The sequence below is a fragment of the Antedon mediterranea genome, chromosome 3, assembly GCF_964355755.1.
Source record: "Antedon mediterranea chromosome 3, ecAntMedi1.1, whole genome shotgun sequence".
NCBI lineage: Eukaryota > Metazoa > Echinodermata > Crinoidea > Comatulida > Antedonidae > Antedon > Antedon mediterranea.
This window is the reverse complement of record NC_092672.1, coordinates 4,488,198-4,514,202: the sequence shown is the minus strand read 5'-3', so window position 1 is coordinate 4,514,202 and position 26,005 is coordinate 4,488,198. Positions and strand designations below refer to the sequence as shown.

Here is a 26,005-nt window from a genome sequence, read left to right as displayed (position 1 = left end):
TCGCTAACAAGTTAGTAAAATTAAATTAAAATATTTCATAAACTTATCTACCATGAAAATGAATTTCAAATTAAGATAGCCGTTTCTCAAAAGGTTTTTTTAAACATTAAACTTTTGAATTTCCGACAGTGAATTAAACATTATTAGATATTTTTTAAACAATCTTTTCCGACAGTAAACTTTAAATGTTTCTCCAACTTAGATAATGATTTTTTAATTTCCGACAATAAATTAATAGTACTTGATATAACTTCTACATCAGCTAATGCTTACATTACAATTAATAAGTTTATTGGTTAAAATCTTGGAAACATGCAGCGAATATGAACAGCTGCATAAAGATTGCAAATCAGATTTCGACGCTAAAGCACTTGAACACACACCCCATCAATACGGTCTTCCTGAATCAAAGTGACTGTCTATTTCCTCTTCTCCCCCGAGAGTCCGCCACTCGTAGATATTCATCTAAAAATGCTCTCACTCAAAAAAATCATCAACTACATTTATTGTCAATCATATAATTAAATATTATTGCCAAAGAAATGTGAAAATATGATCTTTGAATGTATTGAGTCTATAGTTCCTAACTTGTGTTTTGTTGACATCAATCAAAAGATTTGAATAATACTTATTCGTCAATTGCCAGAATAAATCATATTGCTTATTCGTCAATTGCCAGTGTCAATCATTAGTCGTGGTAATTGCAAAAACAATTCTCTGTGTTACACTATTATACCGCTTCTGTGTCATGCCATCATTATTACAGGTTGGTTTTCTATAGAGCATCATTCCCAAGCCTAGTTTATAAGTTATTACGCTGGAGCCATGCACATCAAATAAGCAATAAAACTGTATGGGATAAGCCCAGGGACATGTAAAAATAATAATTTTATACACACCATACCCTACCACAACCTGATTTGGGGTTGGTTCCCTTTTCATGCATATCCACTGCGTGTTAAATATGACTTAGGCAGCGAAACCCAGCCTTTTATTTGATCACTTCTTTGACCACACACCTATCACACTCCTAAACTGCCCTTGAGGAGTGCGATTTACAACACGCTTAAATTTGGTAAACTTATACACACCAACATACAAACGGCACACCTACAGCATCCCTGAATGTATAGAGGAGTGCAATTTGTAGCACACATATAATTTTTAAAAGACAAAAGGCCTGAACCTACATTTCATTTTGTAATTACAATCGTTAATTATAATACTGTAATTTCACATCAAACAAACGCAGAGGTAATAGATTGGTAAAAAAAAAAATAAGTTGAACTATTTAACGCTGCAGCCATATCAGATGAGCAACACTTTAAAGTTTTATATTAAGGGCTGTCACACTTAATCATACCATCCCTAATGGTCAGTTTTTTTCTATACCAACTTTCACAAAATATCTCAGACAATTTGAATATTGTTTTTATTAGTCATTTAGAATGATAAAAATGTTGCAGACATAGCTCAAAATTATAGTTCTTGTTGCCGCATAGCCTGGAGGTAAAATCCTATCATCAACTGTTAGCTGTAGATCTATCGGTAGATCTATCGGCAAATAGAAAGGCCGGAAAGATCGGCTTCTTTTGTGGCAATGGTCAGGTTCTGTGGTTTTATTTTTATCTAAATGTTTTGCGGCAAAGTGCTGTCTTCTAATTAGGTGTAACTGACCATAAACCACTATTTATTGAGTGCTGTAAGAGGCTGGTTATACAGTAATAGTAGGTGTTCATGTGAATTTAACTGTATTCTATTAAGTATCTGGTGATAATTATCTATTTATTTATTTGTTCTTTCATCAGTCTGAAATAAACTTTCAATTTAAATGAATTGATTGATTGATTTTTTGTGTTAATATAACATATTAACACAAATCAAATATTAAAATAAAAAAAAAAGAAATATAAAATTATTTACAATGGGAATCACGGCATTATATGGGATAAGTCCAGGAAAAGAATAAATAATTTGAAATTCTAAGTACTCAACCTCAACTGGAGTAGGCTCACCCTCATCATGCATACATCAAATATGACTTACAAGTTACAGTAGGCAGCAAAAACCAGAATGGACGATTAATTTATTTGAACAAATAATTGGTTTAAGAAAAAACTTTTAAAAAAAAAGTTACTTCTCAATTGCAGTTTACTTTGCTAAATATTACAGTTACTACAGTAGCAACATACTATAGTATTCTAAATAAAATAAATTAAATAAACTCAAATTCATAATGATAATAGAAACCGCATATTATTTGACAAAATCCTTCAACAACTCAAATTATTTAACAAAAATAAAGGAAAAATAGTTAATCATTGTGGCGGATCAATGTGTTCAAATAGCTGTCATCACGTTAATGATTTGTTTAGTAATCCTTTATATCTGAATGGAATTCTTAATATTACAAAACACTGACAGGTATTGGTATGATAATAGCTTTTTAATTATTTTAAGTTAGGTTATAGATGATTGATGGATAAATGTTTGTGATCAGGAAAATTTTCTTTTTTTTTGTTAGATTACTGTACGTTTTATATTTTAGTATCGAATACAGCTTTGGTAAAATGTTTTTTGTTTCTTATATTGAAAAATCATTTTGAATTATTTTTTAAATATAAGATTTATATTAAGAATATTTGCTTTAAAGTTTAAGCAGTGATATTCTAAATTTTAATTTTATTTAAATTGTTTAAAAAAGATGTTCTTTATTATCTCAGCATAGTAACTAGTTTAGATACTCATTTCATATAAGGCAACGAAGCCAACATACTGTAAGCAAATTTGTTGTTTTATTTATCAATAATTATATTTTCAGAGTATGTTTTAATACTACACAATCAATTTGCAATTTAAGAAGTCAAAGTTATATAAATTAGTTTAAGGAAACTAATTAAATACACACATTGGTATAAACTTAACTACTAAGTCAGAAGAATTAGGTTATAAATGTTTTCTACGATAACTAATAACTTGGATAGCAATCATTACTTACCGATTTTAGATCCCTTCTTTGGAATGCGAATCACGACCTCCTTCTCTTGTGATGTATGCTCCTCGATTACGTCGTCTTGTTCCTTCTTAACAATTCCAAATCGTTTTGCTCTGCTATTCCTCTTTGTACAAGCCTCCTACCATGCAAAAGTATGAATGAGTTATCTAAAAGCATTTGTTTGCAATGAAATATTCAACAATAATGTACACAAGTAAAACATGTACCTCGCGGTCCAAGCATTTAATGTGTTTTGATACACAAGTAACGTACCGTACGGACCAAGTGTTCAATGTTCTGACCCTCTGGGATATTTAACTCTCAATACGCTTGCGTACGCGTAATCACTAGTGTCACATAGACTATGTTTCACTTTGAAGTCATGTACGTGGATTAGATCATTGCATGATAAACCTCATCATATATGGTGAATAGGCGGACTAGGTGGTGAAGTCATCCGTCTGGGATGAGGTTCCTGCAGGAGGCAAATAACGAGGGCCATAATGGATACTAATTCACTACCCACTTTAATTCTTCATCCTGTTGATAGAAATTAACGCTGACAGCTACAATTTATAAATTGAAAAGTATTTTTTATTCGTAATAAACCTGATATGTAACTGTTGCCTGTCAACGGACTAGCCTACTTAAAATGACATTTCTTTTTCATGGATACTGTATTTGCATATTGGACTAGACACAATCAAAGGTTACATATTTAAACACACTGCAGTAGTTGGCCAAAAAAATATGTCAGATCTTTCGGTAGCGTCAAGATCACGCAGTAAACCACGAGATATTTCTGTTGAACCTGCATCTGCCTAATTACATCGTTCAACAATAATCCTTATCTGTAATGTATAGAGTAAATCGTGGCTGTATATCCTTCAGGCATTTCAATAATCTGATGCCTTACAGTTTATTAACGCTGCACAACTGGGGTGGCGAAATAATACAAATGCTTTCTACTTTGACAAGTCTGTAAAAACAACGCAATTTGAAACTAAAAGAACCCAAAAGACATTCGGCCTGAGAATTACAATTAATTTCCCTAATTTGATTATGTTTGAATTGATATATTCATTAACATTTTCCTGTAAACAAAACAAACATTTTTTTTTTATTAAGCAATGTTAAATATCAATATTCATTAATATTTCTTTGCTAGGTTTTTTTTAAAATACAGTAGAACTCCTTTTAAGGGACATTTCGGACCAAAAAAAGTGTCCTCTGAATAAAGTTTGTCTTTAGTGTTTGTGCTCATTTCTTCATGGAAAATGTCCCCTTTATAAAGCCTGTTTTCCTGTCGACGTTATTCGACGTTATCGTCGTTGATCGTTAACAGTTCAACGACGATCGTTTGAAAACGATCAAGTTGAAATGATAACGATACCGAGTACCTTTTCCTGTAAATCGTTAACATTTCAATGTTTACGTAGAAGATAGCCGATTATTGTTAACGATAGCGTCGAATAACGTCGACAGGAAAACAGGCTTAAAGGTGTCTCAAAAGATGGTTTCTACTCAAGTATTCTTATCATTAATTAAACTTATATAATTGGTTGATTTTGATATTATGAATCTATGTTTCTAAAATATATTTTTGCTGAAAAATATTAATTTTTTTATTTATTTATTATTTCTATTATAAATAGACATAAAATAATCAAATAAATTATTCCCATATGGTTTGCGCTGATTACTTATAGCTGCACTATTATGGGAGTAAGTTTTCATACGTGTTTGGAAAAAAACTACCGGGGTATAATGTGTAGCGCATTGAGAGCATGCTTATGCGCTATATAAGAATGACCTATTATTACTTTGTTCATTTGTTTTAAAAATAATTATAAAAAAAATATTTACTTAGGAATATAAATGACTTCCTTTAAAATAAAACATATTGTGTATTCATTCAATGTATGTTAGTTTCTTCTCACGCACTCACTCAATAGCGAAAAAAAAAAGATTTTAATGTACTCTGACTCACAATTATGTTATTAATATCAGTATTTCAAAAAAATAAATATTGTAAATCATAATGTAAGCTAATATTGGAAATGATAAAAACTTACAACCATGTCAAAATTGTGATTATTGTATATTAAATAATACAATTTTTAGAAATTAAAAAACTTATGTTTAAAATTAACATGCATACTGTAGAAGCAGAAGAAATTATAAAATTAATTAAATATATTTGTCATCGCTGTTGTTTGTTAACTGAACAAAACTAATAATAATTAATTTTTAAATGGTTTAGATCTGTGATAAATATTTAAGAACATAAGGTGTATTAAACGATACAAAGCTGTTTAAAAAAATTCAAATTCATACCGAGGCCAAATTTTTTTTAGTGACAAGTGTGTGACACTAATTGTTAAATAATATTTAGATAGTTTTTACAACTAAAAAAATAATTTTGAAAAGACTAAGTACTAGATTTGACATTTGAAAATATGTCACGTAAAACCTTGAATATAGGACTTTAGTAAGCTTAGTAAAGACCTACACTCCTCCTTATCTAAACCACTCCTCGTTGAAAATACGTTTGAAGCGAGCCGGCAAAAGGCAAAAGTGAAAACGTTTTCAGGGTATTTGATTTCTAGATGTTAACGTTAGATAAGGCATCTGTCTCCTATGTCAATCAAACTAAAGGTAAAAGAGATTTTCTCATTATTACCACCATAAACAAGATTTACAAAATTTTAGAAGACCTGTTGATTTCTTTCATCAACCTGTAATAAAATGAATCTGTCAAATTCAGTATAAAAATAAAAATTCACAATCCAACATGGTGTCATTCGCCATGGGAAATGAACACCACGAAGGAAATGGTACACGGTTCAAGGAGGAACAGTTCTATTAAGGGAAGGAAGAATATAAAAAAAGGGTCCACCAATATTGATCACAACTTGGAACCATTAAGGAAGGGGTACAAAGTTCCAATTTCAAGGACTTTAGATTATTAATCCAAGAAGAGGGTTTTCAAATGCATCACTATCTGTAATGGCCAGCTGACAGTGTACAGTATCAGGAGTTTATTTGATTTTGGTAGGGAAGGCCTGATTGGATTCTTTGAATTTAAAAGGAACTACTTTATGGTGTTATAAATTCATTTAAGAAGAAAGAAGGGCCAATTTGACAAATGCCCATATTAAAGGGACACTTGAAAAATAAAGAAAAATATGTTTTTTGTAGTGTCAGCTGTATAGTTACAAATAGTATTCAAATAATATTTTGATTTATTTTATTATTTATTTCAAATAATAAAAGCACTTAAAATTAGAGGATGGCCATAATATGTATACAGTAAAACCAACCAAGCAAGTCGCTAAAATTATTTCAAACATCATTTGTTCCTCTTCGGAAAGTTTGTTCATAAAAGCCAATCTATGTTTAAATGATGTAACTTTCTTTTCTATTATTATAAAAAGTAGTTTATTTTATTGATAATCTAAAAAGTAATAAAAACAAATCTTATATCTGGTTCACCAAATGAGTAAGAGGGAGTAAATAGTATTAGCCACGGATGTCATTACTACTGACAGAAAACTAGAATTTAATTAACTGTATCCCTGGAGCTGTAAATAGTATTGGATGGATTGTTTCATTTTGGTACTTGTCGATTGAGCCTCACCAGGTGCTGTACGGACAGATCCAACGGCGCTGCAAAACCTCACAAAAAACCTCAAAAACATCTTGACTATTTTAAGCAAATTTATATTGGCCGCATGTTACTTAATATTTTGACGGCTACTGTTTTCGTATTACAGGTAATTTCTATTTTAAGAAATCAATAAAAATAAAAATATCAACGAAACTGAATATTAATAAATGAATAAAAACTATTTTTGATTTACTAGAGATGTCAAATTTGTAAAGGTGGCTCTAATCAAAACAAAAACAAAATTATTTTAAAAATACAGTAATTGTAAACCTTTTCTGATTTTTACGGGTGTAAAACTCAGCTGTAATTTTTTTTACTGTTCTGAAAACAATTTATTTTACAAATATGTAATGTCTTTTGACAATTTCATGTCATTTATGATATCAACTAGATCGAAATATTGTATCAAGACTTCCGTCTGATTATTTGAAGTTAGTTTTATCGTAGATGCTGATGTCTATTAAGTACTTGAGGGGTTGAGCGTAAGAGAAATTAGTTTGAAACACTTGGTGGGGAATGATAAAGAATGTTCTTGAAACGCTTGAGGGTCACACGTGGGACGTCCGCTTCAAATTGTAAACCGTTGATTGTTGTTTTTAATTATCAGATATTATATTTGATGTCGGTAGGAAATGTTGGAATTTTGTAGTTTACTAGGTCAATCTACGTAATATCCAGAATTGAAAGGGGTCAAGTGGCCAGTTAGTGGTCAGAAACCCCAAGTTATTAATTTCCTAATATATCGTTCAAGTCTCACAGGACAGTGCCAAGTGTTAAAATTCCCATAAGAGAATTAACCTTATAAAATGAGCTTTCATTTTAATACGTTCTGCGAAGTTAAGTTTGCATTTGATAATAATGTATTTAGTCATGTGAATGTGTGTGTGTTAGGATTTACAGCTATGAATTTTTGGAACACCACATTCCCAAGAAAAAAAGTAGAATAATTTTTCAAATTAATTAATTATTAATTAATAACAAAATGGACAGGTCTTTAAACCTTATTTAGCATCAATTTACTAAACTACTTATGCTGTCAATATAAACAATGGAAATTGTAAATTATATTTACAATAATTAAAATCTTTGGGTGTACTGTAGGATAAGCCATATGTCATTTGTTATTGGACTTGTTTTTACCTCAGCAATATTGGCATCAAGAAAACTAATAATACAGGCAAATATTAGTAGGTTATTCTCTGATAAACAATTATTATTAAGTTGTTGTCCTTTTGAAACTAATTTATTTTTTGGCTAGAGGACAGTTGAACGGCTCCATGAGCAGTTATTAAAACGTCGAAGGCTCCATGGGCAGTTATCAAAAACCACTGATGTAGGACAACCAAAGTAGAAAACACACGGAGGATAACACAGGCATTAGCCTGACGAGCGAGTAGTGTGGTTACATCGAATAACCTTCAACCATACAGCAAGTGCACACACAACGACTAGTTCCAAGAGAACGCTGGCGCCTGACCAACATACTTCCCCTTCCCAAGAACGTCTCTGGGAGGTGAATCACATATTAAAAAGCCCCTTGTAGGACGAACAGGATGCTGTACAGATCCCTGGTCAGGAAGAAGCAAAACAAACTCTCATCAAGAATAATTGAATTGAAAATGAGGCCGTACTGCAACATTGGGCAGGATCAGTTTTATAAGTAGAAAGCCTAGTAGGTAAATAACAATGGATCTGATTGGCTATTAAGAGTAGTTGATATTTTAAACAGCAGATAAATAACAATGATGTGATTGGTTACCAAAGGTTTTGATTTTAATTAGAGACAGTATTGTTTTTAACAAGATCAATGCTGTATATACAATTGAAAATGAATTGATAATTTAAAAGAATGATTCGGATTGGCAGTACTGTACAATCAACGCTGAGAAATTAAATAAACAAAAGTGAATAGTAGATTGGCTGTTGAAAGTAGTTACTTTACATATGATCTAATGTGATTAGATTGATAGGCTGAACAGTGATCAGAAAAGCCTACTACAATGAATCTAATTGGCTGTTGAAGTTCTTAATCTAAATGCTTATTCATTGACCAATGAGAACGCATGGGAAAAAACAGTATAAAATACAAGGATTTTCATTGGCTATCTTATGTGATGAAAGTCAGCTTAACTTACATAATCTATCAATAGATAAATGTATTTTTTCCTAAATTAACAAAATATTGATATATTACTCATAATCATATACTCCTCATAATCATATACTCATGCGGCAGTACATTAAAACCACAATCATTAATAAAACTAGAGCATTTTATTTCTATGTTAAGCTATGATTGTGCAGACATTTAAAGTTATAATTGCGACACTGCGTGGTGGTCGCCTACACAATCCGGAATGCGTGACAATTCGGTATCCAGCGAATCAACAGAGAATGATGTACATACTGTTTCAATTGTGGAATAATATAATATTAAATATGAATCTAAAGCTCTGTCTACACTATCAAACTAGTTTGATAAAAAAAGTGTGCCCAAATATGGCGGTGATATGCCCAAATATGGTAGTGATTTGACATCATTATTGTCATAGAGTAGAAGCCCTATAAAGGGGTTTCTCCGGAACTCAAGAGTGCCCCCTTAATAGGGGTGTCCCCAGAACAGGGCTTGACTGACGTGCTCGTAAAACAGTTATTGCGCCTTTTTTTTCACAAGAAAGCGTCCCTTAATAGGTGTGTCTTAAAAGAGGGTTATTTTAAGACCAAATATTTGAAAGAATTTTAAAGTTTATTTATTTCAACATATTATTTAATAGTATATTTAAAAAGAATTAGAATTTTGCAACAGGCCATTTTGTAAATTGGCATAATAAATTATTTGCATTCAATTGTATAATTAATTATTTATTTAAAATGAGAGAATTTGTAGTTGTTGAGAAATCATTAAAAAAAAAGAATGTTTTAAGAAGAACTTCCTACTACTTTTACATAACAATATTACTACCTCAAAAAGTATGATAAAAAAGGTTTTAGACTGTGAAGATCATCACAAGTGACAGTAGAACCTACCAAGGGACGCGAGCCTTGTACTTAAGCCTGACTAATTACGCATTGACACGCAACTAAAGTCAAATACTTATTCGACGTATTAAAAAAAAAACCTTTTTGGTTTTTCCTTTTCTAATTTGCATTACGAGATTAAATCACGTATTTCCTAATTTGCGGTTGAAATCTGAGCTGTTGCTATGGAAACTTGAAGATTATTTAATTATTCATTAGGTTGTTGTCAGTTTGGAGGTAGTGATGTCTTCCCATTTTGACATGCTCCGCCCATTAGCTGACAAAACAGTTTACTTTTCCAAAGTTTCATAAGAGTAAACTTTGACATTAGGAATTAATTCCAAAGCTCTTGTTTTTTTTACTTCAATAAATGCAAATGATTGGACACATAATATGGTGATGTATGTATTGACTCATTCCAAGTTGTGACGGAATGAACAAAAAGCAATGATATGTAGACATTTACGCTCGTGTGCCAAGCTTACAAAGCGAGTCTCCGTCTAAAATGTATGCTTGCAAAATATTAAAATTGTTTTATGTTCAAGATAATTTTTCTTTAAAACACCCAAGTTCCAAGTTGTGACGGAAAAACGTAAATAAGTAGACAATTGCGCTTATGTGCTAAGCTTACAAAGAGAGTCTACCGTCTAAAATGTATACTTGTTAAATATTAAAAGTTTTGTATGTTCAACATGATTGCTGTTCCTTTTGTTGTAAATTCTGATCCTAATTTTTTTTTTAAACCTAAATTTTTATAATATAAACTATATGATTATGAATACAATAATAAATCCGATTAACTGGACTAATTTACTATATAATGAATTACTACTGAAATTTTCGTAATTTTTTTAATTTCATACGCATCCAACAGCAAGAAACTCGCCAATTACAGGATGGATAAACTATTTTATAATTTATCGTGCTTATAAACTAAGTCTAGGCTTAGCAAGTGGAGTTGAAAGAGTCGTGAGTTAAACCCCTAGAACTAGGCCAGGATTGAACCCTGGACCTTAGGGTTGGAACGCAAGCATGTTATCCACCAAGCTACAGCAATTGAGTATTTTTGCTAATTACATTGCTAAATATTGAGAACAGTATGGGCTTTAAAATAGAAGATTTAGCAACCACCTACCATATCTATGAATTCAAAACATTGATAGTTGAAAATAAACTATTAACCGAAAATGTAATTTTGATTGTATTAAAATATGAAATTTATATAAATTTTTAGGAGGAAAGTATATTATATGTGAATATAAAATGGACTTACTGAGTCATTTTAACCTTTTTGCACACCCTATTTTAAAACTGTAGACAACCCTTTTTTTGGAATATTATTCCTTTTTTGCTACTAATATATTATGACCAAATAAAAAAGTCTTGTATCTTTGATGTTTGCACTTTTTTAAGCCTCAGAAGTAAAAATATGTCAAATCCAATCATAATGATGATTTTATTTATAAAATAAAGTGGTCAGTTTCTGAAAGTCCATGAAGAAACGACAAATATTACACATCTGCAATCAGTCACCTGCCAAATGATTGTGAAAAATAAAACAGGCTTGTACACATTCAAAATGTTCAGATAAGAAGTCCTTTTTTTCACATTCGTGAAAAAACATTTTCATCTGCTATAAATTTCCCTTGTACCCTCTCTTCCAATGCGATCTTAAGCTCTGCCTACACTATCAAACTTTATGTGACAAAAAAAATGTGATGTGCGCATATATGGACATGATGATGTCATATTGTACCACTACCATATTTAAGCATACCACTACCAAGTACCATATTTGGGCATATCACTACCATATTTGGGCATATCACTACCATATTTGGGCACATCACACTTTTTTGTCAAACTAGTTTGATAGTGTTGACAGAGCTTTACTAAATATACTGTATGAACATAATTAACAGGAATGAACTGGTAAAATGGGTTGAAACATAGAGATATTATAATATTTTTATGGTTTAAAAGATTATTTTTACTTCAGCTTTGTCCTAAGTATTTAAAAAAAAATATGTAATTGCCTAAATAGATAATAGTGTAATTGAATAAAAATATTTCCAAGTTGATTTAAAGAAAATACTACTTGATAAAATAGTACTTTCACTTTTAATCTGTCACGTTTAGTTTCATTTTTATAAAACAGAGAGTATTCTATTACTAGTTGATATAGCTCCCTGATACAGTTTAAGGGCCTGTTTCTATAGAGCAGAGAATACGGTTTTGAATACCGTTCTTTTCAAGAACCGTTTTTTCTTGCCAGCAGAAATGGGTCCCCACAAAAAACCACAAAAAAAAACCGATCTTAAAAACGGTTTCAAAAACCCCAATTGATTGCGGTCTCGATCGCCAAGAACCGTTCTGAAACCGGTTTCCGTGGAGCAAATTTTAGCTGCAACACAATCGCGGTCTCAATTTGACCCCAAAAACTGAACTCTCCAGTCTGCTGCACTGGGACGATTGCGGTCAACTCGCAGTCAAACCTTTATTTCTCTAGATAGTGAGTATTTTATTTAACTAAAAAATGTTGACCGATGCCATTACGAGGTTTGTAAAAAATATGTGAAGGGAAGAAGATGAGGGGACTTGTCGGGAGTCGGAAGAAAGACTCACGTAGGCCTAAGGCCTACATGTTTTTAAGAATATTATAAAGCGTGTAAAAGCTAGACGAGTTCAACTTGACAATATCAGAGGCCAATCATAGTACCTATACTTTAACCAAGGACCACAATAACGTTTCAGGTAATAATTCCCCCTTCTATGATGAAATGGATGCTATTTCTTGGGGATCGCGCTATGCGAAAAAAAGTAAACATGACCTCGATCCAATCACGCTTCCGCCTAACGAACTGCATTGTGGTGTATATAATGATGTCATTCATAACGAACGCACATGGACGGAACCGGTTTTATTGGAGTAAAAATTGAGCTGCAACGCGATCTTTATTTATAAACAACAGCCGAAACCGGTTTCCAAAAAACCGTTCTTTTTTTATTTTTCAATAGAAACAGGCCCTTAGTGGTACACTATCCCAATAGAATGTGAATGGCAGGGGTCATTTATAATGTAGACCACATCAAAGAGGGGGGGGGGGGGGGGTTAAGAGATGGAATGATTAAGACCACATCAAAGAGGGGGATAAATAGATGGCATGATTAAGACCACATCAAAGAATAGATGAAATGATAAACAAAAAACCACTTGAAGTAATGTTTGATGAAGGGAAAAGCATAATTATGCGCAAGGAGACATCAAAGAGGGGTGAGGATGAGGTTAACATGGGTTAGATTAATTCATGTGTTATTATGTAGGCATATCAATGGGCAAGAAATTTAATATTATGAGACTGAACAAGACCAAATTAATAACTCCTTAAAACTCTCTGCATTGAATCTTAAAGCCATGTCCACACTATCAACCTTTATTTGACAAAAAATAATGATGTGCCCATATATGGACATGATGATGTTATATCACTACCATATCACTACAAAGGGATATCACACTTTTTTTTGTCAAACTAGTTTGATAGTATAGACAGAGCTTAAGACTTTGTTGAAAAAGATTTTTGCCATCTGTTGGTCTAAAATAAATGTACGTAAACAAATTTACTCGGCTGATTAAACTTTAAAATTGTAACTGAACAGCTGTAGCGTGTTGAGGAATACCATGTCATGAGATACAAACTACAATTAATTAAGTCCAATACTCTGGTAATTAATTTACTAAACTAGGTAATTTGGACTAAGTATTAGGAACCCTTAAGGAAAGAATATGGGAAGAAGTTAATCAACGTGAACGAGTCATTGGCGACTAGTGTAACGTAAATCAAGTTCAAGAGGGAGCATTTACCAGATACATTTAATTTTGATAGTTGTGATTAGAATCAGTTCAAGGAAAAGTTCCATACATTGAAACAAAGTTAAGTGCATACTTATTTTGAGTCACAGTTTTAGACCAAATAAATTTATTCAAGTCAAGGTTCAAAATAAAATATTTGGAGAAAACATAGAAAAAGATGTGCAAGCTCAGGTTTTTTTATATATTGCTTATTTCTCACCTTTGACATTACATTAAAACCTGTTACAAATGCATTCTGAGGATTGTTTTCATATCTTCTGATATTCTGAAATATTATAAAAATAAAAAATATTTATAAATTAAGTTTTATCATAATCTTTTTGCCTTTATAAGGATTAGTATTATCCTAAAACTTGGCATTCTCTTTCTGGCTGTTTTACTTTTGATTTAAAAAAAAATGTTTTATTTATACTGATCCTTATTTAGATCTAGCCACTGATACCCACAGCGAGCTCTAATGGGAGCTTCAAAGTGCTGGAGAAATGGTTCTACTGCTTCTTCTTACATTTTTGGTTTATCATAGGATATTTGGAGAATTTTTGTGTGTAAAGTGCTTGTATTAGGCTCTATATGACTGCCATTATTATCATTATTCATCATTTGTCTTGGCAGCTAACATTGCACCATTGCAGAGTTGGAATGCTTTTAATCAGAGACTGAAACAAATTTATCATGTAGCTATTTTATATTTTTTATTGAATTATCAAAAAAAAAAAATTAAATGGTTAACTTACGGAAGAAGTTGATGGCAGACTATCATCATCTTTTTCAAATTTCTTCAATACTTGTTGAATAATTGAAGAAGATGTGGAAGGTTTATCTATCCTATCTCTATAAATAAATCACAGTTTAGTGATTTATTAATTCATAGTTTAAAAAAAAGATTATTATTACAGTATTGTTATAACTAACCCTGCTGTATACTACAAGGCCATTGTTTACACATAATTCATTTTATTCTAGTAAATAATAATAATTTGCTCTTTAAATTATTTTTTTTAGAGAAAATAGATATGAAAATGAATATGATATGAATGAAGTATATTTTTAAAATTTATACAAAAATGTATAGTACAAAAATAATAATATTGAATACAATATTTCAATCATACCCATATTTTCCAGACGTTTTTATTTTTGCGAATACGTTTACAGTTACAGGTCTAGCGTCTTCGTCTAAACCTAGGCCGACAATATCACTTGTTTCTCCGCCTGTCGTCAGCTGCTTTTCAGGTGACGATAGAGGGATGGATCTGTTTGAATCGTGAGGCCTAGACTTGGACAGGTTTTTCGCTGAAATACTTGTGTTATTCGCTTTATGTCTGATATCTTCATCTAAATCAGAACTGTCACTTTCAAGTAAATCTAAAAAATCTAAGTCTTCATCATGCTTATTAGCGAAAGAAGGAGACTTTTGTGGCGACTCGGCTTCCATTTTTATAACCCAAACAAACGTATCGAAAAATAGTGGAAAGTTATTTGGCATACCGAATTGGACTTCATATATGTTCCATCCGTGTTTTATGATAAAATAACGTTACGGGCTATTTTCAGCATAATATCAACTTTCTATAAACTAAATAAAAAATATGTTTTCTGAAGATGGTTATTTGAGAATAAAAGTAGAAGATTAGTCAGAAATTAGATGGAATTTAATAACTCGAATAGGTGTAGAGCTGGTGTCTGTACCAAGCGAGACTATTACGTTCGACATCTTTTTCAAGAAGCTTGAGGCGTAAAATGTGAGGAATACGCCTTATTTTCTTATCTGGTTACTTCCTTTTTCTAAAACAAGAATCCCCAAGTTGATTGATAAACAAAAGTAACGTCTGAAAAAAAGATACTGATCCGAAGACCAATATGGTATGCCAGACATACCTTCAAATAAAAAAGTCTACTGCCCTCTAAAAATATAAGGAAACCTTTTTTGGCACTTTTATAATTTTTTCCAATAAATTTCACTTATTTCGACAAATAAGAGAAATTTATAAAAAGACAAAACATAATATAATAACATAGTTAAACAGCTCACCAAAAAGTAGAACAAATCTAATTCATTACAATACAATCCTTTATTTTATTATATAAGGTATTTTTATAATTTACCTGAAACAAACCAAAATCTTTAAAGTGGTTTAATAGAAAATTAAACAAGAAATATTTCTTACAAAAAACGCTGCTCGCTTATTGAAAAATATTTTTTATTTCAAATGTTTTTGAATGTGTCATTTTATTGTCACATAATAGTTATTTTACCTGAAAAAATGTAATTTAAAGCAACAAATACTTAAATTGTCTGTCAGACAATGGTTTTTGGGTTTCTTTTCTTTTTTTATATGTGAATAAATATTATTATTTTGTAACAAAAGTGAATACTCAATTTCTGTCACTTTAGTTAATTTTATTGCTAAGGTCAAATCTGGGGGTCACTTCATCACCCTAGATATTTCAATTGTGAAGTATCCTATTACAAACACAAACTTTAATGGACTGTTTCGATAATAATTCAATGAATATCTGACAGTGAATATACCAGAAATGCTTAGGGATTTGTAATTTTAGCATGACATGTCCTAATAGACTCTTTCCCAGACGTTTTTCGGGTCTACTGTAGAGCTGGAATCAATAGTAAATCATAGTGGAGTTTCCATTTTCACAAAACTGTCTGTCCTTAGAACTATAACTGCTGCTTGCTTTAGCTTCTGATTGAGTAGACCTAATGGGACGTAGCGGGCTAGAGCAGCAGCGTGAAAAATGTAGACTGTTTATTCACCAGAAGTAAATTTGCTTAAAGATGTTGTATTTTCTGATTTTGTATATACTGATGTGATCATTGAGTTTATAATCAAATGTTTAAACAATTAAAGTACACGACAAATCATTTGTATGTAAATATTTATATTTTATTTCCGAAAAAAAATGTCACTTCTCAATTTCCAACATTTAAATCTGTCAATTTAAGCATCATTAGTAATTTGTTGCCTTTAGAACTCCAGAGGGCGACATACTTGTATCAGAATAAGTGATGTTATCATTTTAAAGAGAGGTGACCGCATCTATTACAACCTTGTTCTTTAAACGGTACATAATATATTATTACTAACCATACACAGTACTGCATACAATCATATTTTCAAAAAAGTTTCGGAATAGTTTTCCTATATTTAATATTTTTCAAATTCAATTTCATCCTGAAAAGTATTTTCAACCTGCCATTTGCATTACATCAATAATAATACAATACACATTATTACTATATTATTTTCAAATTAAAGTTAGCCTTTATATATAAATTTTGATTGTTTATACTGTATAAATTTCAAACACATGGTGAACGCAAATGTCATGTGATGGATTCAAATTTAAAGTGGACCAATAGATTTCTTAAATCTTAATCAAAACACTGTAGACAAAATAGACAAATCAAATTGTTTATGCTATCTACAAAAATTAGGTAGCTGAATACAAATTCACAGAATAAGGAAACAACCCGAAATCAATGATCTGGAACTATACCTCTATACAACCAATGTTGGTGTTGAAATGTAGAATTAAATTAGTGTTTATAATTTGTAATACATGATGTAAAAACATGTATGAATGACAGAGGTATGAGAATAAACTATTATATAATCATTTGTATTGTATGAACATTGATAGGAATACAAGGGTTTGACCCACATATTTTAACATACATACATACTCATGATGGCGTACCATACACTCATGATGGCGTACCATACACTCATGATGGCGCACCATACACACTCATGATGGCGCACCATACACACTCATGATGGCGCACCATACACACTCATGATGGCGCACCATACGAAATGTAATACTTTTACTTATCTACAGAATACTTGGTGACCGCTACTAAAAACTATGTGCCTATCGAGTCGAAAATTCATTCTGCACACGTTTAGAAACAATATGAATATGACTGTTGAACTCAATAGCTATGTAGTCGCTTGCCAAGTCGTGAAAATAAAAGGTTGCCTACTATTTTCACACAACACAACAGAACATTCATCTTTTGTTGTTTTTTGCAAGAATAATTACATTCTATGACGAGTTGTAGAATACATACTGTATTCATGAATATTCATGAATTATAAATGAATAAAGTTTAACATTTAATTAATTTGTTTTTTCCATACAGAATACTTTTTTCCCACTTATTATACATATGTATGTATTGACATATTCGCTGACAAGCTTCGCACAACATTTTGAGTTACCAGATACAGCGAATGGTAGAATAATGCACATTCATAAATCATAATTAAACATCCATTAGAACTAACAGTATGTAATTAAAATAAAGCTTATACCATGAACCTACAAATTAGGTCCATGCTTATAATGTTAAGTAGCACATAGATGTGTTTTTGGATTACTAATTGGGAATAGTTTTATTGGTAATACTAGGCAATGGTAATGAAATAATTAAAGTAGAACACAGTTAAAAACACCACAGAAACAAGGGCCCTCACTTTCAACTATAAATATCTATAAATAATCGTAGAAAAACAACATCATAAGTTGCCCAACTGCTCTCCTAATTTAACTACCTGTCCAGGGTTCACATTAAATTGAAAGTTACAGGGGGCTTCAAATATTAACACAATTGTAGAGCCTAAGTTGAACTTTCCACAAACTTCACCTTTTTTTAAGCCTACCCCACTCTGCGATTTATCATTCGTATTTGAAATAAATGAGTTATCTTTGAAGTCTCCTTTTTTATAGCGCCCTCTACAATTAGTTTTTAAATCCTGAAAAGAATAAAACCCACAAAATAAATTGTTATTCAGAAACAATACTATAAAAAAAAATTTAAAAAAAAGTACCAACTCCCCCTCTTAAGCTTTGTCTACACTATCAAACTTTATGTGACAAAAAAGTGTGATGTGCCCAAATATGGTTGTGATATGCCTAAATATGGTAGTGACATGACATCATCATGTCCATATATGGGCACATCACATTTTTTTGTCACATAAAGTTTGATAGTGTAGACAGAGGTAAAGAGAAAAGGTTTATGTTTGCTATTGCATGCATCCATACACATGGGGTATCAAAATGACAGGAACAAAACATACCTTATCAAAATTGATATCAATTGAACCAACGTTTGTTGCACCAACTGCCGTCATTGAAAACAGGCCATGCTTCCAGTTACCCATCAGCACTACACGCTCATTGTAATTAAAAAGACCTTTGATAATTTTGGCAACACCGGGATTCACTGAAAACAAATCCCCTATAAAAGAAAGAAAATTGATCAAGATTCAAATTTTATTCTCATCCATTTCTTGAAAAATAACAATAAGGTATTAAATTCTACATACATTAATGATTGTGACATACGATACGATACGATAAAACTTTATTGTCACAACGGCAAAAATATACAGTTATGAGATATGGGTCCTTAGGTACACTCAAGTTAGTATAAATATAACATATATTACAAGACTAAAATAAATAATAAACAGGGAAATGTAACAGAAACATGAGTAATAAGCATTTGAAATCTCTATTATACAACTTGATAGCTGATGGAATATATGTGTTTCTAAATCTGTTTGTTTAGTGAATTAACAACACACCATTAGGCAATCACAAAAATTGCTGATGATATAAGCTGATGGCTGGCTAGAGAGGAATTAAAAGGCTTTTAATTCCTCAAGCTGCCTCAGATCGAAGGGCGTGAGTATCGGTTGTGGGGATTGGAAGGAAATACTGTAGAAGACAATGCTTTGTTTGTTTATTTCAATATAAGGCGAACAAGGAACAATATATTGCATAGTTAATATATATATTATACAAAATAAGAGAGCTATTTATTTATTTATTCAACTTTTACAAGGGTAGCAGCTGTACAGTCGACTAATAATAATCACAAAATAAATTTATGTACATCATATGTTCATAAATTATCGTATTATCATCCAAAGAGGATAAAATGGAGGTTAATAATAATAATAATAATTGTCTTTTGAATAGCGCTTAACCAAAATAAAATTTTCTCCAAAGCGCTACATCCACAAGGCAAGGTGGAAATTATGTCATTTCATATGCTATTCGAAAGAGATGGGTTTTCAGCAGAGGTTGTACAATACCTGGGAAGTGCCTTCGATGTACCACTGTCCAGTCAGCTGGTGAATGGAATTGATGGTAGTCTCCTGGTGCTAAATAGATTACCACATGGTACAGTTCGTTCCCTGGCTTTACTCCCAGTGAGAGATGATACTTTTCATCTGTAGCCTAGAAAATAAGCACAAGATGCATAAAGACATTGGATATAGCATGTGTACAGTAAATATTACAACATTCCGTCTATCTTCCTCCTCTACACAAGATGCTCTACATAAACAAAGTCTTATTACAAGTCTTGGAGTTGTAATTTGTCATTAGATAAAATCCCGACATACATGTATGACAGGACTTCAACCCAGGACCCTTGGATTGGTAGCCAAGCATCATAAAATCAGACATCAGGCACTTTCCACTATAATTTTCTAATTTAATAATACAGTAATTATCTAATTTTTCTGATTCTAATTATCAAAATAACTAACAATTTTATGAACAGCTTACCTCATGACTGACAGTATTCGAGTTGTTATTCCATGAATTTGGACCTAAAAACATCTTAAGGGAATATGACACGCCTTTTATTTGTTCAACTTGACTGTTTTCAACCTTGCCATGGTAAAGCACACGACCGTCACATGGGCTTGTCTAAAAAAACAAACACTAAATATAAATGGTACCAACATATGACAATAAAAAATAACTATTCTAAACAATATATCAATTCTTTATTTGTACAGTATCAGTTTTAAGCAACAATTGTGATATTCAATATTTTTACCCTTTCGATAATTGTAACTTATTTTGTGTTTTTTTGTTGTTGTGTTAATGGTTTTATGGATGTTTTAATTGATTGTAATGAGGAGCCAAGTCTAGAATTTATATTTAATAACAGTTTTATTTGACAATAAAGTGTATCTACTAATACTTTACAGTAAAAAGAGTGATGTGCCCAAAAATGGTAATGATATGCCCAAATATGGTAGTGATATGACATCATCAAGTCCATATATGGGCACATCACATTTCTTTTGTTACATAAATTTTGATAGTGCAGACAGGGCTTTATAACTGTACTGTTGAAATACTATGTTAGTAAACAGGTTGATATAATGCTACTCATTTTTATTTCATATAATATTTAGCACTAACTAACATACCAACTCTTTGCTACTAATTTCTCTGACATTGGGCTTCAAATTTCTTGTGAAGAAAGCTTGTAGATGGTTGTAAGATGCTAGATCTGGATTTTCAGCTTCTTCTATATTAACTTTAAATAGAGTACTATATAAACCATACATTGGTTTCCTTAGAAACACAGGCACTTCTAAGCTGTTCACTGATCCCCAGCACCGCGATACGGTCCTAAGAGGCAGCGTACGATACAAAGTTACCTAAAAAAATAAATTAATAATAATCAATTTGTGTAATTTTTGTTGTTAAAGACCTACTGTACAGTAATAGTAAAAAAGAAAAATTAACATTTTAATGCCCACCGGGCCATTACAGCAGGCCTTGTCTTTTGAAAATTATAGGTGTGCTACAAATTGCACTCCTCAATACATTCAGGGATGCTAGGTGTGCTGTTTTTGTATTTTGGTGTGTAGAACTTTATTTAAACAAATTTAAGCGTGTTGTAAATCGCACTCCTCAAGGGCAGTTAGGTGTCAGTGATCGCACTCAATCGCCTTAAAAGACAAGGCCTGATAAGACTGTTACATAAAGGAGATAAAAAAACGGTCTTAAAATCATCAGTTGCTAGGCTCCAAGTATTCAAGCACAGTATGATGTATATTATAATCTTTTATTTTTCAACCACAATCAATAAAATCAACACAACAAATTACAGGATGCTTTAAAACCATCATCCTTCATTCTTTTCAATACAGGTACAGTAGCACCACATTAGGCCACAAACAATCATATCAGTCAGTTAGTATTGTATCAATATTAACTGTCCAGATAAACATCTTAAGTATGTAATTACTCTGTACAATCTGATAAATTATGGGTATAAACAAGATAATTATTTTTAGCTTATATTATACATGTTAATATTTTTTTTCATTTTTTTTTTAAATGTCATCCCACGACGACTTAATTCATAGTGGGTGCCATGTAATATTATAGTATTTATTTAATAAATTATTCTAATGACAGGTCATCATATTCTGGTAAACACCTATAAAACGGTTTAGTCCCAATGGCACAATGAAAATGTATAAAATTAAATTATAATAAAAATGTATATATTTTATTTGTACCAGGTGTTTTAAGTCCTTGTTTTGTACATATACTGTACAGCACTCAGAGACTGATAGTATCATTTACATGCAGACTTGTGTATTATTACTATTATACAAAAAGAAATGATAAATCATCAGAGAAGAAGATCTAGTATTGACGCAAAGTATGTATTGCGTAATAAATCACAAAAGTGCTGCAAACATCGCCACATGAAATAAAATCAGTTTGATTTCACGCAACTCAAGAACACAAGAGGAACAGCGTGAAGTCAAGTATGCAGGGTGACAGGTCAAAGTCTATACTAACCAAGCAGGTTTGATTTCAGGCAGGAAGGGCATTTTCTTACATAATACATGTTGCCAAAAAAAATACAGACAGTATACAACTATCCTAACACAGTCGTGGGAAAAAAAAGATTTTTTTACTGAGTGAAAGGGAACAAGGGATAAATGGGAAAAAAGGGAAGAAGCAACAATTGTAATTGGACAAAAAACATAAATAAATAAAAATTAATCAAAAGTGCAATTTCAAAAGATATTAACGCAAATGGTTCAGATTGTACATAACATTAACAATAACATTGCCTACACTGGCTAACATTAACAACCTTCCACTTCTAGGCCATGAGTATGACTTTATAGATGCTAGAGTTCAGTACAGTACTAGGCCTCTAAGCAAAGTACAAATAATATACAAGCTAGCCTAGCTAGCTTTTCTATCTACTCTCTAGGCGGCCGGCCGGTAGGGAGGAGGAGAGCAAAATCAAATGCTTATATGCTTATTTATTACTCACCAAAAGAATACCAACAGGAACATAACCACATGCTGTCTTGCTTTTGGAATGAATCCAAAATACGCACAGCCCTAATTCTGATAGGTATTGAGCTGATAAGCTAAAAACTGATGGAAACAAATGGTTTACACAAACATAAATAACGTATGCTGCCAGGGACAACACCCACATGGAAGATGTCAAATTCAGGCTAGGATGATTTTGAAATTCATTTTTGCTGTACATAACAAATATCATAGTAAAAGTTGAAACTGCAGCACCCATATCAGAAAGAACTCGCGTTGGCCTAACATATTCATGTTTAGGGTTATTATTATGGTGCGATATCTCATATAAACGCGTAAAATCTTCCATTTTAATCCCCTTTTTATCGGAGAGAAATTCAACGAAAAACCATCCAACTCCTCATATCATCAGGAGAAAACACAGATGCCAGGCCTTAACACGCATCACTGACTTTCTATCGATTTATCTGAATCGTTCATTTTTATTGCGGGTGTTTTATGTCCTTATTTTATTATTTGTTACTCATAACTAATGTTCTAACATAATTATAGCATTAATTCAATTTCATAAATGTACCAAAAACAATCATTAACCATTAAAATCCTAAAAATAAATTTATTTGGATGTTAAACAACGTTATTTAAAAATGTATTACCTACACTAATAATGGTTCAGTCAAAAAAAGATCACACCATTTTTCTTATTCAGGCTAAGTTAGCTAGGAAAAATACTGACCTGAAGATAAGTATTTTTTTATAGAATTTAAAATACAGTTTATGGATACTATACCTTTTAATATATCAATTTAAAATAGAGTTGCTTGTCTTATTATGAGAGGAAATTGAATAAATTACCGTGCCGTACCTGTTTAAAAGCCTACAGTACTGTAATTTTATATTTATTAATATGCAAAAAAACAAAAAAAAACCTTTGGACCAATCAAATACACTAAACCTTTAAGCCTGGTTCCCAATAATGTGAAGCAATTGTTGTATCCAATAGGAAGTCTTACCGTTGAGTACAGTTTTTCCGTTGAGTACTTATTTATTTTGAGCGTTGAGATTGATGTTCTTAATGAAAAAGCCTGCATTGTCAACGTTTTCTATTCGAATGACTTTCTGTTGAGCACAACTGTTTAAAATTTACCATCGAATACAAAAAGTATTCAACGAATCTTTATGTTGACAACGAAAGTTCCCATTCAAATACGACAAATGCAAGGACATACTGTAAGTGCAACACCAGTGATCTGACCAATCACAACTGATAGATTATTCAAACTGAGCTTGTCATTGGTCAACCTGCTTGCGCTGCATTATATACTGGTAACTTAACCCGAAATATTTTTCCACCATTAGCATTTAATAACACTATTATAAATAGTGGTATGACTTTTTGTTTGGTGTTTTTTTTTTGTACTTACTTGCCAATTTTTTAGTAGTAAGTCTTCTGGTATTTCTGCCTCATACACATGCCTAAGTTCACGTTTCTTTATGTGGAAATACTGTTGATAACATATGTAACCAAATCCAACACTTAAAGGGATAGGAAACCACTTTAAATTTCTTAAATAATTTCTCATAATGGCAACAATTTCGTACAATTTCCAAGGTTCATGAAGACTGCAACGTAATCTGAAATAATAAATGTTAAATGGATTTATTGATTAAATTTAAAGATAGAATCTAGTTTAATGAGTGTACTGAGAATATTTCATTTTTTCATTTCATTTATTTCGTCAATATACAGATAAACATAAACCCATGGCGGTGACAGGTGACAATTGTCGTACAAGTTCTCTTTGCTGTCACGGGTGACAAAAAGATAATATCATACTGTAATATTATAATATTAACACTTTTACAGGAGCAGAATTAATTATAGTAGTACAGTACTATCAACATCATCATGTTTATGGTTATGTTTGCATAGCGCCGAAAATAGATTAAAAATATAATTGTTATATCGACTGCATTTCTGCTAAATTTTTGCTCCTAAATAAAATGCAATGGGCACTGGCGGTCAATTCAAACGTTACTGCAGTGTAATTGACTCGCGGTTAGTGGCTCTCAACCAAATGACCGTTACTTTGCGTTTCAGCTATAACCGGTTGATTAACACCGAATCGATTGGTTTGGGTGTTTTCAGGCTATAACTGGTTATTGAAAATTTGTCCTGTTTCTACTCCCAAAAAATTGGGGTTAATTTATTCACATGGTTATTAATAATAATATTGTTAAACCGTTTTTTTTTGCAGCAGAAACAGAACGTAAAAGCAAAAATGTTTACTTGTTTACTTGTTTACTTGTTTCCCGTACACTTTCGTCTACGGGATCGAGGCGAAGCACTCAGTGCTTAAAAGCCCCTCTTAGCAATAAAATCATATTCTATATAGGGTGAAAACTTCAGCGGGTTGTTAGACCATGCGACGTTAAGTTTTGCTTTGAACAAGTTCACCGTAGCACATGAAACTACATCCATAGGCAGAGTATTCCATAAGAGAATAACTCTCCTGGAGAACGTGTCCCTCCTAATATTAAGACGAGAGCCTTTAAACTTGAGTTTATATGGGTGTCCACGGGTCCGAGATTCTAGATCAAATTCAAAAAATGTGTTGATCGAAATACTATCGAAACCTTTAACAATCCTAAAAACTTGGATAATATCTGCTCTCTGCCTTCGATATCTCATGGTAGGAAGACCAAGAATTCTCAAACGTTGTTCATAAGGAATATTACGGTACCTAGGAATCAATCTTGTTGCTCTTTGCTGGACCTTCTCTATTTCATCCTGATCTCGTTTTCTAATAGGATTATAAACAGTGTTACAATATTCAAGTTGATTTTATTTTTAGGAAACCTCAAACAGTGCACAGTTGAGTCAATGAAGAATGGTGGGATCTATATGCGTATGTATATATGGTTAAGTAAGATAGTAGTTAAGTTTGATAGGCATAGATAGCTAAGCATATAGGCCCTGCCCTACCTTCCTTTAGCGGATAGCTAACCTAGACTAGCCTACTAGTACTAGAGAGACCTCTAGCCAGCTTAGCTAGCTGCATGCGGCTACTATCTATCTACTCATTCATACTGTACTGTAGGTAGGCCTAGCCCTACTAGCTACTACTACACGACTACAGTACTACTACTAGGCTTAATTTAATTAGTATCTAGTACTATTTACACTCAGCAGTGTGGTGGCGCAATAGTCGATACCCTCAATTTTCCAGCTGGTAATTACGTAATGTCTTGTGTGTCCCTCTCTCTCCCCTCCTAGCCCTCTGGCCGGCCTAGCTGCTGC

General features: G+C 31.9%; 2 protein-coding genes across 2 annotated transcripts in view; both read right to left on the bottom strand.

Moving 5' to 3' along the window:
- LOC140044610 (uncharacterized) overlaps positions 1–14,992 on the bottom strand; it is a 37,769-nt gene extending 22,777 nt beyond the window's left edge. Inside the window, exons 1-4 of the mRNA XM_072089186.1 lie at positions 14,670–14,992; positions 14,292–14,388; positions 13,757–13,822; positions 2,999–3,134 (exon numbers count right to left, since the gene is read on the bottom strand). Of these exons, the coding sequence (XP_071945287.1) occupies positions 2,999–3,134; positions 13,757–13,822; positions 14,292–14,388; positions 14,670–14,992 (622 nt within the window). The remainder of the gene's footprint in view (positions 1–2,998; positions 3,135–13,756; positions 13,823–14,291; positions 14,389–14,669) is intronic.
- Positions 14,993–16,326: 1,334 nt separating this feature from the next.
- Positions 16,327–25,707, bottom strand: LOC140044608 (phosphatidylserine decarboxylase proenzyme, mitochondrial-like). Its single transcript, XM_072089184.1, has 7 exons — positions 25,691–25,707; positions 24,129–24,339; positions 20,820–21,053; positions 20,164–20,307; positions 19,686–19,830; positions 18,663–18,823; positions 16,327–18,335 (listed from the first exon to the last, which is right to left on the bottom strand). Exons 2-7 carry the CDS (start codon positions 24,285–24,287, stop codon positions 18,099–18,101), a joined length of 1,080 nt encoding a protein of 359 aa, XP_071945285.1. The 5' UTR covers positions 24,288–24,339; positions 25,691–25,707; the 3' UTR covers positions 16,327–18,098.
- Positions 25,708–26,005: the final 298 nt, after the last annotated feature.